This window comes from Folsomia candida, unplaced genomic scaffold (assembly GCF_002217175.1).
Source record: "Folsomia candida strain VU population unplaced genomic scaffold, ASM221717v1 Fcan01_Sc011, whole genome shotgun sequence".
Lineage (NCBI taxonomy): Eukaryota > Metazoa > Arthropoda > Collembola > Entomobryomorpha > Isotomidae > Folsomia > Folsomia candida.
Window position 1 is genome coordinate 4,225,141 of NW_019091203.1, and position 12,257 is coordinate 4,237,397.

At 36.2% G+C, this 12,257-nt stretch overlaps 1 protein-coding gene across 1 annotated transcript; it reads left to right on the forward strand.

Annotated features, from left to right (window-relative positions):
- The first annotated feature begins 8,485 nt into the window (after window positions 1-8,485).
- LOC110854973 lies at window positions 8,486-11,134 on the forward strand. The gene is made up of 7 exons (XM_022103400.2): window positions 8,486-9,062; window positions 9,286-9,406; window positions 9,466-9,608; window positions 9,692-9,809; window positions 9,891-10,188; window positions 10,266-10,448; window positions 10,517-11,134. The coding sequence occupies exons 1-7, from the start codon at window positions 8,557-8,559 to the stop codon at window positions 10,897-10,899; spliced, it is 1,752 nt and encodes a 583-aa protein (XP_021959092.1). The 5' UTR covers window positions 8,486-8,556; the 3' UTR covers window positions 10,900-11,134.
- The last annotated feature ends 1,123 nt before the right edge of the window (window positions 11,135-12,257 follow it).

Genomic DNA, 12,257 nt, shown 5'->3' on the forward strand with positions numbered 1-12,257 from the left:
AATACTAAATTCAGCGTAACGGTAACTTTGCTACTCTGGATGTAACATAGGCAATTTAGCGCATTAAAAATTGAAAGCGCATTAAGTTTCACAAGCGCAAGGTTATTTGTGGAATTATAGGCTCAATTTATATAAATATCTCTTTTGTCAATACCTTGCAATATTTGAAAAATATTGTCGTGCAAAATTTCGTGTGTGACTGTCTTAAAGATTCCAGGGCCGCTGCTTGTAGTAAAAATCCCAAGGCCCAAATCCGGATAAATATTCAGTAAAGACGAAAACGGATGAATAAATCCGTCATGCCAGACTTTCACCCAACCATCGTAAACCGTCACGAAAAGACAAAGTCCAGACCCGACTCCAGTGTAGGGCACCGCATCGGGGTCCGGCTCTGTTTTTGTGGGGCCGAAATATATCAAATTTGCTGGTATTGTTAGCCACGACATTGCCTCCTACATAGTTCAGGTATATAAAACATGAATGTTTTAATAAAAACCAAGCCCATTATTGCCATTTTGAGAAATAAACCAACTTTAACTTCTATATTAAATGCACGATGCGAAATATGCAGTTAGTGTAATTTGGCGAAGGTATATGGTATAAGGTATAAGGTAAGGTATAAGGCGAAGGTATAAGGTAATATGTACTTCGCTTGGATTTACTGATATTTAGTAGTTTACTTAATCTAAACTTCAGGGTCTGTTAACTTGTCAAAAGGGTAACATTATCTTTAAGAGTGTACATACCTCTGAAACGATTTGTTCATTTCCAACCTTCCCTTTGTTCAAGTGGAATTGCATATACTTGGCCATGTCATTAGCAGAACTTAAAATTCCACCAGCCGCGTTTACAACGACAATGCTCCTACAACAGGTAAATTTACTTCAATGAAGTAGGTTGCTGAGTTTTAAAAGTTCTACACAAATACTTCAATAGTTCAGAGTTGTATCGAATTCGTTGGTTATCCTTCCACAAGTATGGAATGGCTCGGTGCATCATATTATCGTGATCATCAGTTTCCTTGACTAACGTCGTATCACTCATTCCGATAGAGTTTAGGAGGTCAGAGAGCTAAGTGTTATTGAAAATTGTTATCATTTTTCCACTTCCGCTTTTTCGTTAGTAAATTTCATGGCGAAAAAAATAATGGATAAATTTTATCAGATGTTTCCCAAAAAAGTGCGACAAAAAGCAGAAAAAAAATTAAGCCAATTATTATTCCGTCATTTCTCAACTTACGGAAAAAATTACGATAAATTGTATGCATCTTTGTTTAGAGTGTATGTAACAATGACACAAATTCGGATATTACCATCTCGTCGTATGTGGAATTTGCCATGTGAGCCACGATATGTCCGGCCATTCCGATCAGTCCGTTGTTGTATTGAAAACCATCCCGGAATCCACACAACTCTGGAGCATAGCGTTGCCGGCTAGTCAATAAATCATGTTAATTGCACAATAATTGTAAAATATAAGAAAAGTATGAGTGAAATTAATCGGCCCTATGTAACATTGTAAATTTGGCTAGAAAACAAATTTTTACAAAGTCATAGAGAAATTCCCAATGCGAATTTCGCATGCAAATTTTACAAACCTGCATACGCAGATGCATGACGTATTTCTAACTTACAAAAATTAAGCTGCAAAATTTGCCGATTTTACAAGTTATCAGGGACTGTTCAAATTTTCGCAATACATATTTAAAATTTTAAAACTTTCTTACTAAAAAAAGTCCTTTTCATCGGTTAGCGCCTTCACCCAAAATCCGACCGCTTCCCACAGAGAGCACACTCTGTGTGCCAACAAATCACGAAAAGTCACCTTCTCAGACCGGTACTTATCTCCCAGGATGAAATTGTAGTCTGGCGCCAAAATTTGAATTGGGACATCTAGCACGGACTCTCCGAACGATGTAAATGTCTCGGACAAATATTTTACAACCACAATAGCGGTAAAACTTTTGGTAACAGAACCAATTCCGAAAATCGTGTCAGCGTCGGCGTTCAAATTCTTTTCCGGGTCACGTAATCCGTACCCCGCGCTGTACAAGAGGTCCCCATTTTTCTTGACGATGGATAACCCAAAAGCTGGAACGTGTTCGGTCTCCATTAAGTTATTAACTAAGGAATCAATTCGTTCTTTAACGTCGGGTGGGATAACATTTTGTGCAGAAATGAAGATGATAAGATTTCCAAGGAGTAAGCAAAATAAACAAATTGTCTTCCACATTTTTCAGATTAATTGAAAAAATTAGTGATTATCGTACAAGATCAAAATGGTAAGTGTTTATTATCAAATGTACTGCCTTCCACTTTTATGTGTCCATTCATTCATTGGGGCATGACTGCGTCATAGCAAATTAAGCGTGATCAAACAATATAATCTTTAATTAATTTGTGACCTCTGATAAGCCAATTTCGGGTACACTTTAGCAAATACACTCTTGGAAAACTTGGATTAAATTGCCACATATAAAGTCATACATATTTATATGTATGAATTTACCGAGAGGGTTCATAAAAACGAGAATTAATGTACAGTAATGAAGTATTTTGTCAGTAATGGGCAAATTACTACCAATCTGGGAGGTAATCATCACCAAATCGAAATTGGATAAATAATAGATTGTACACATATTGTGACTGCTTGATCTTTATCTGTGTAGAATTGACCTTAGCGTGACCTGAATTACATTCGTGTTAAGCCAACTACACAAATCCTGGTTTTGAAATCCATCGACCCGAGTTAGTTAAATTAAGTAAAGCAATCCATTAAGTAATTTATTAAAGAGTAACATTTAAGTTTTTTGTCGTAATGGTAACTTTATCTTTAAGCATGTAGTTCCACACGGAACTTTCGAGATCCCATTCATTCAATTAATTCTGCTTGTGAAACATGAATATTCTCAAGTGCTTCTGATTAGGTAAATAATAAACCTTATTGTTTAACACAACGTAGAAAAATGTGGGCAGAAATGTAGTTATCTAGGCAAGTACAAATTCAAAATTAATCCGTCTCGTTAATGGGCTTGTAGTTAACATAAAATAGTTATATGAATAATTCATGAAGCAATACATACGTACGTATGTATAAATATGAGGTAATGGTGCAAAAGATCTACATATACTTATACATATGGAAGGATTGCCAAACTCAGCCAGGAAAAAGTATAAATAAACATACTTTTTTTTAATTTCCTTGAATTTCGTTACATAATTATGTTGTCTAAATATGATCTAATGACCTCTAATTATATGTAAGTTGTTAACTAAACACGTACATATGTATGTATATCCTAAATAAATTTAAATTTTTAGGAAGCTTCATATATTTATTAGTTTAGTATTTTACTTAGTTTTCGTTTCAGTATTTTTTAAAATTAATTTAGCATGTTTTTAAACATTCAAGTGTGCAAATACCACCAACATTAACATCGACACAACTGAACCAATGTCGATCCTAGTTCCACCATTTTTGCAGGTGTCCGTCTCCCATGGAATTTCTGGTAGATCCTCTAGTGTCTCACCCCTTCTAAATGGTGCAGCTATTGCTTGTCCACCATCAACCAGGTGAATCGTGTCGATATCCCCAAACTCCAGCGCCATCGTAATTACTCCCTCATAAAGTGACCACATCATCATCCAGTAGTCGGAATCCCACGACGTGACAGAAAAGGCAGACGGTGACGTTTGGTTTAACCAGGCGCGAATAAATGTTCCACATTCGAGATACAACTGTGGAATCCCGGACGGATTATTTTTTAGAGATAGTGTCAATTCACCTAGACATTTGGGGTAATTTGAAACTATCAAATGGATTTACATCGGTGCAAGGTTTACATTACTAAATATTATAAGTATCACCGTTAAATCCATTTCCGAATGTTCCGACAGCTTCTTCCAACAAAATCGTGGGGACAATCTTTTCTTTCTGGGGTGAACTGAAGGGAAAAACGTTGGCCAATACCGTTTTTTGACGTCGAGGACTAAAATCAGGTTCAATCTCTGAGAATTGATCTGGGAAGGAGAATCCAACCGGCAAAGTACCGTTTCCTGTAGGTAATAACGTATTTTAGACGTTTCTGGTATAAAGGTTCATTACTTCTGTTGATACATACCTTGCAATATATGAACAATGGCGTGATGCAGATGTTCTTGAGTTATTGTCCTTAACAAGCCTGGACCACTGCTTGACGTAAAAATCCCCAGTCCCAAATCAGGGTACATACTCGACAAGCTTACAAACGTGGGAAAAACCCCACTTTGCCACAATTTAAACCAACCGTCGTAAACCGTCACGAAATTACCAAGACCGACTCCTACTTGCGTATAGGGCACAGCGTGAGGGTCCGTTTCTGTTTTTGTTATGCCGGAATATAATAAATTTGCTGGAATCGCTAGCCATGACATTGCTTCCTAAATATTTCCGTAAATAGACGAGAAAATTTTATAAAAAAAGTTTAAAATAATGCTACATTTTGGAAAAGTAGAAAAGCTCTATAAGATATTTTTTTGTGTAAATGTGTTCTTCTTGTCGTACCTTAGAAACGATTTGCGTCGTTCCAACCTTCCCAAGATTTAAACGGAATTGCAGGTATTTGGCCATGTCATTGGCAGAACTTAACATGCTACCCGCCGAATTTATAAGGATAATCATCCTGAAACAGAAAAATTAAGTGCGTTTCAACGTATGTGTGTCAAACTTATCCGTCAATTTTGCATTAATACTTTAACAATTCGGAGTTGTATCGTTGTTATCGTTGTTAAGTTGGTTATCCTTCCACAAGTATGGAAGGGCTCTTTGCACCATATTGTCATGATCATCGGTTTCCTTGATTAATGTCGTGTCACGCATTCCGATAGATGTTAAGAGATCGGTGAGCTAGATATGATTCAAAACAATATGGATAAACTTTACTCTTTAGTTATTGCTACTCTGGATTTTGTATTATACATAGATCTGAGAGTGAGTTTAATATTCAAAATGGTAACACTATTAAGTAACTTGAGCTATTCAATACGAAAACTTTGTCCATCTATGTATCCGTCAGCATGATAGGTTGAGAACGCGTGGAGATAATCAAAACCGGATTGTGGTGTCGTCCATATATTTACATATGTAACCCTAGACAGATTGGCTCGTAAACCAATATATTGGTTTACGAGCCAATCTATTGCAATAAAGTCAATTGAACCCACCACCTAACATACCCCAAGCCCTTCAGCATGCTGCCGCACCCAATGGCTTTATTGGGTGTGGTATTCTTTGACGCGCGAAAAGCAGAATAATTTTTGAATGAGGAAAATTTGTTCAATTCTGTATTCGTCAGATGACACATTTAATTGATCCTGAGGTCCATACCACACTTCTTCCTCTTATTCAATTAGTGTCACAAGGGGTAAAACGAGATTGTTGCTTAATGAAATATGCTTGTTAAATTACATGACCCTTAGAAACTGGCTGGAGATAAAGCCTGCCTGAAGCTATTTGGGTTATGAGCTTTTGTGTCGGTTTATTTCTAAGAATATGCTTACATATGTACAAATATTAGTATCTCACCATCTCGTCAAAAGTGGACTTTGCCAAATGTGCCACTATATGTGAGGCCATTGCGAAAAGTCCGTTATTGTAGTGATAACCATCCCGAAATCCACACAACTCTGGAGCATAGCGATGTCGGCTATTTCCAGCAAATAATATTGATTACAGAACAATCAAAAGATACTAAAATTTTAATTTTAAAATTCCTTCTCACTAATAGTATTCCTTTTCGTCGGATCCAATTAAAAAAGATTCTGGCATAGTGCACACCCTGTGTGCAAGCAAATCCCTAAATGTGACCTTCTCAGAGCGATATTTATCTCCCAGGATGAAATTGTAGTCAGGCGCCAGAATCTGAATTGGAACATCTAACACGGACTCTCCCAAGTCTGGGAAGGCCTCCGACAAATATTTATGGCGACCACAATGGCGGTAAAACTTTTTGTAATGGAGGCAATTGAGAACAATGTGTTAGCGTCGGCATTCAGATTATTTTCCCGGTCACGTAACCCGTATCCGGTGTTGTACAAGAGGTCCCCATTTCTCTTAACGATGGATAACACGAAGGCTGGAACGTGCTCGACCTCCATTAAGTTAGCCACGAAGGAGTCAATTCGTTCTTGTACTTCGGGTGGGATCACATTCTGAGCAGAAGTGATGACAACAAGATTTTCAAGTAGGAAACAAAATAAATATTTCGGGTTCCCCATTATTCGAAAAAATTAATGTGTTAATCGTTCCACGTTTAAGAGTGAAGTGGTAATCATTAAACGAACTTCGTTCCTCTTTTATGAAGGTATGCGGCTATTTGTTGGAGCATCTATTCCGTAGTAAATAATACAGTTTAATCGGCAAGAAGTATAATCTGGATTTGAATGTCATAAATACCTGATAAGCTACATAATTTCAGGTAAAAAGTTATACACGGAATTTGCGAAAATTGATGATGCAAACGGAGAAAAAAGGTGATTGATTGCATTTATTGTGTTTGTGAAACATTCTCGGCATGCTGATTAGGTGAATAATAAATTTTACTGATTAACGCAAAGTAGAAAACGGGTAATAGCCTGCATATCTATGTATATGGTAGTTATCACTATTTAAAATTAATTTATTTCGTTAATTGACACATTTTTAACAGAAAATTGTTTGATTATCCATATAAACGTAGGAATTTATGTACCTACGAGGTATGGATTTCGGGCGGGTGCGGAATGCTTATGTCGCAAAAGTACAAAACGGAATAAATTATGATAAACCATAAACAATTGATGATCAATAAAACTGACCGTGAGTCAGGTTTGCACCGACGTTGAGATTTTTATGGCAGGACAATTGATTGTCTTTGTGCGCTTTGTACTCTTCGAGCCGATTACGGATTGAGGAGATTGTGCGTGTTGAAAAGGATAATGAAGATTGATTGATTGAGTGATATGGTAAAAGCGTTAATAAGTGTGTAAACGGCGATGGAAATCTCGGTGCACTTTAATAAATAAGTACACATTTCTAAAGTGTAAGGTACAAATAATGTGATGGTGTCAAGTGTAACACTCGGATTTGGTTGAAATTTTGAAATTATATAATTCATGTCGATGCAACCAACTTTTCTTCAGGCAGCCAATGGTTGAAATTTGCCGAAATGTTTGAGGTGAAAGTTAATGAGCATTTAATTAATTTTACTGCAAAAATGCTTTGGCTCAATTATCGTATGTTTTCGTCGCATTTTAACATTGTAATGTATGTATTGTAATGTGCTTGGAAGTATATTTATTCATGTACATAGTGAATGCTGAATTCCCATGATGTCGACAATCTACTGTTTCGCACATGCATGTGAATTTGGCAAAAATTTTGTAACTAGGAAAATCGTCCTTCGTAGAAATAGCATTTATGCGTCTTCGCAGCAACGACATGTATCCGCATCACGTGGGCGTAAACTGGGCCTTGTGTAACGGAGTTAACCTTTTATTGAAGGGTAAACTATTTTTAGTAGGCTATCAGTCTTCAACAGCCGAGTTGCCGAGGTAACAAAACATCTGTACATAGTCCATGCAACAGATTCAACCTTTTATAATATTTTACCTATATTTCTTTAGTAAATATTATGCAATACGTGTTTTATGTATAAATTGTAGTTTTACGCAATTTCACAATGATTAATCCAATGTAAACTGGCATAAAACACAACCGTTCCTTCATAACTACATAAATACATACATACATACATAACAATATGTATGTCGGTCTGATGTATGTATCTATACATTTACATAAACGTTTATTGTAACTTACTCATTACATGCTATTATCTTCCGAAGATACTAATGTATTTAGATAATGGTGTTACTTAATCTGACTTATAAATATTGGTTGACTTGTTCCAGAGATGTGAGTCAGGAAAATACGACACACATTAATCACAAGGACATTAATCAAAGTCCTTGTAGGGTCTTTCCGTCATATTTACAGTTTTGGATCAAAAAACTTCTTATATATGTACACAATCATATAAATTCCCCTCTGGCATGTTCCAAATTTATTTACGAAACTACGTATTTATGTACCTCATATGGCTTTATGAGAACATGATAAAACAATGGTCTGTTAAAAATAACACAATCCACGATCTGATTTATTCTGTGTACTGATAAAGATAACTGTGTCGGCCTTATTTTTCTATGTCGTGTTAAATAACAAGAGTCATCATTTACCTAATCTCCAAACCGTGACGAGAATATGTACTTATGTATGTCCTACATACGCAATTAATGAAATGAATCACCTTTTTTCCCTTGTGCTTCATCACCTCTGGAAAGTTCCTTCCTAAGCTGACCACCCAAAATTGGCTTATCAGTTAATTAAACTTACATAATTCCCGATTACACTGTACATGACTAAACTGTACCACACATGACGCAGTATATTTAATGAAATAAAAGTGGAACGCAGGCAATGTAACGGATATCACTTCGCAATTAGATGTGCAACGATTAACATTAATTTATACGAAAAATGGGCAAGGCAACATATTTATTTTGGTTACTTTTTGGAAATATTATCTTCGTAAGTTCGGCACAAAATGTCATCCCACCCCACGTGAAAGAACGAATCGATTCTCTGGTTGCTACAGTCATGGAGGTCGAGCACGTTCCCGCCTTTGGGTTATCAATCGTCAAGAAAAACGGGGACCTCTCGTACAACACAGGATACGGGTTACGTGACCGGGAAAATAATTTGAGTGCCGATAATAACACACTTTTTGCAATTGGCTCCATTACGAAAAGTTTTACCGCCATTTTGGTTGTCAAATATTTGTCCGAGAACCATCCAACTTTAGGAGGGTCCGTGTTAGATGTACCGATTCAAGTTCTGGCGCCTGACTACGGTTTCATCCTGGGAGATAAATACCGCTCTGAGAAGATTACCTTTCGCGATTTGCTGGCACACAGGGTGTGCACTCTACCCGAATCGGCCGGATTTTGGGTACAAGCGTTAACCGATGAGAAGGATTTTTACTAGTGAGCGAAATTTAGGATTAAAATGAATTTATAATCCTTAGTTTTCTTAGCTTTGTAAAAGAAGTTAAGACGGTTACGAGATTTTGCAACCGTCGTAACTAGCTTGCGAAGCTTGTCTCTGTTTTCTTATTGTAATTTATTCACGATGTTAAGGACAGTCTCTCTATGTTTTTTTTAATTCGTTCAATTGATACGTATGTAATTGATGCGATTTACTTTATAGCCGACAACGCTATGCTCCCGACTGGTGTGGTTTTAGGGATGGTTTTCTCTACAATAACGGACTTATCGGAATGGCCGGACATATCATGGCTCACATGGCAAATTCTACTTACGATGAAATGGTGAGTTCAGAGTATTTCTTTATAGAAGAAAACCATTAATGGTTCCCACCAAAATTTAGCTCCTCGGTCTCTTAACCTCTATCGGAATGAGTGACACCACGTTAATCAAGGAAACCGACGATCACGATAATATGATGCAACGAGCCCTTCCATACTTGTGGAAGGATGACCAACTAATCCGATACAATTCGGAATTACTAAAGTACAGATACATATTTATGCAACTGTCTAAAGCACGAACTTGGTAAAATTAAATATAAATACATACATAATTTTCTCTTTCAGAACCCTTATCGTAGCAAATGCGGCCGGTGGACTTTTAAGTTCTGCTAATGACATGGCGAAGTATATGCAGTTCCACTTAAACAAAGGGAAGGTTGGAACGGAACAAATCGTATCGGAGGTTGGAATAGAATAAAAAACAGTTTTAATCTATAAATGACTACTTATTTTTTTAACGAAATATGTATTTCTGCTTAACTAGGAAGCAATGTCATGGTTATCAACTCCAGCAAATTTGGTATATTATGGTATAGCCAAAACAGAGGCAGACCCCGATGCTGTACCCTATACTGGAGTAGGGGCCGGACTAGGTCTTGTGATTACGGTTTACGATGGATGGGTAAAAAACTGGCATGACGGGTATATCCCTCCGTTTTCAAGTTTGATGAATCTTTATCCCGATTTGGGGCTTGGGATTTTTATGACCAGCAGCGGACCTGGTCATTTAAGGATTTTAACACAAGAACTTCTGAATAATGCTATTTTTGAAGTATTGCAAGGTATTTTGAGGAACTAAATGGATGTATTTAACGCTCTGATTATATTCAACCTGTCTTAATTATGTAATTGCCTACAGCAAACGTTACATTGCCTGAAGTGGGCACCTTCCCAGACAAGTTAGCGACTCCACTTAGTTTGAGGCTTGATGACCAAAATACGCGATTGAGAAACGTACTGGCCTTCAATCCCGCAAAAAAATCAATTGCCCCTAAGATTTCATTGGAAGAAGCTGTTGGGACGTTTGGAAGTGGACTTAATGGTAACGTAATTTAAATTTTGTGCCTATTTTTAACCTACTTAAAATTTCATATTCTCCCAAATTACTAGGTGAATTGACACTATCTTTGAAAAACAATTCTGCCGGGGTTCAACAGTTGCATTTTGAATATGGAAAAGTTCTTCGTGCCTGGTTGAACCGAACGTCACCGTCGACATTTTCAGTCACGTCGTGGGATTCCGATTACTGGATGATGACCTGGTCTACGGATGGGGGAGCAATTACGATGACGCTAGAGTTTGAAGATATCGACACGATTCACTTCTTGGATGCTGGACAGGAAGTAACAATGCCGTTCAAGAGGGGTGAAACGGTAGCCGACTTGCCAGAAATTCCGTGGGAGACGGAACCCTGCAAAAATGGGGGCATTAGGGAAATTGGGTCACTTGGGCCGGTTCTAATTTTGGGAATGTTTGCACATTTGTATGTTTGAATGGTGTGAAAATTAAAAAAGTAAATCATTACAATTCTTATAAGTTCAAAGAAATTTTTCACACACATATAATTTGGAAATTACGAGTAAATAAACACTATTTATTCATTTAAGTATAGAATTGTATTCGCAGAGAATTGAAAGTGCAAATATGCAGAATATTGTCATTTTACAATTATTGATTCGAAAAGCTAAAGATCTCGCGTTGCAGTAAATAAATATACATCCATACGTATAATTGCTTCTCTGCAAAGATATGCCCGTCTCAGTTAACCCTGAACTAGATTATTATTTTCTATGCCGTTAGGACTTCGGGCCAGTTAAACAAATAATAGAATTTGGTCCAAATTCGTTTTGTCTCATCGTATTAAATTCTACTATACATATATAAATGCAAGTAAGTCAAAAAATTTATTAATATAAATAAGATCAATACAGAATCATATTTATCTACCAATATTTAGTATTAATTTCTTCGATTTGCTTTGATGTTAAATCTTGACATTCTAAAGAAAATAATGTCCCGAAATAAATAAATTCATTTAATTATACAGTGCTTTAGAAAAGAAGTAAAGAAAATCCTTTATGCCAGAAAGCTTATATTGGACGATTAAATTAACGATTTCTCGATATAATGAGATTTTTAAACTGAAATTAAGAAAATATTTAAAATTTATGACGACACAAGAAAGGTTGTTGTCTATTTGGTTTGAGATGCTGGTTTGCAATGTTTACATGAAAATTGAAAAACTATATAGCATCAAGAATTGCTCATTTCTTGATAAAAACAGCCGAGACAAATAGATAACTGTCTACCTCCTGCTCCCAAATGATATTGGCCACAACGTTGGTGTACAAAATAAAGATTTTATCAATCTATATATTGAGAAACTTTGGTAATCACTTTGTTACATAAGCAATATTATTTATGCATACATATGTACGACTGGGATAGTATTCATGCAATGGTTAAAATTCCGAATTATCCAATATGTAGGAAAAAAGGTTTAATCAGACCTTTGAATTGGTGGAAGGAGTCTAATATATGTAACTATATTACTTTTCATACGTTAGTTGCCCTGAAAGCCTGCTTAAATTCCTTAAAATAAATAAAATTTGACATTTTTCAGCGACGTAAATGCGCTTTCGAACTTTGGCAATTCTTTATTTGCGGATGTAAAGTTCCCAGATGTAATAGCCGAATTACAATTGTAAACAATCCTATTGTATACGAAGTCTCTAAACGTGCGAAGTACTGAGAGCTTTGCCACAAAAATTATCAAATTTAGGTCTATTTATTAATTGTGATTATAAATACGTAGATTTCCAATTTTTTGGGACCTTGCTTATTAATAATA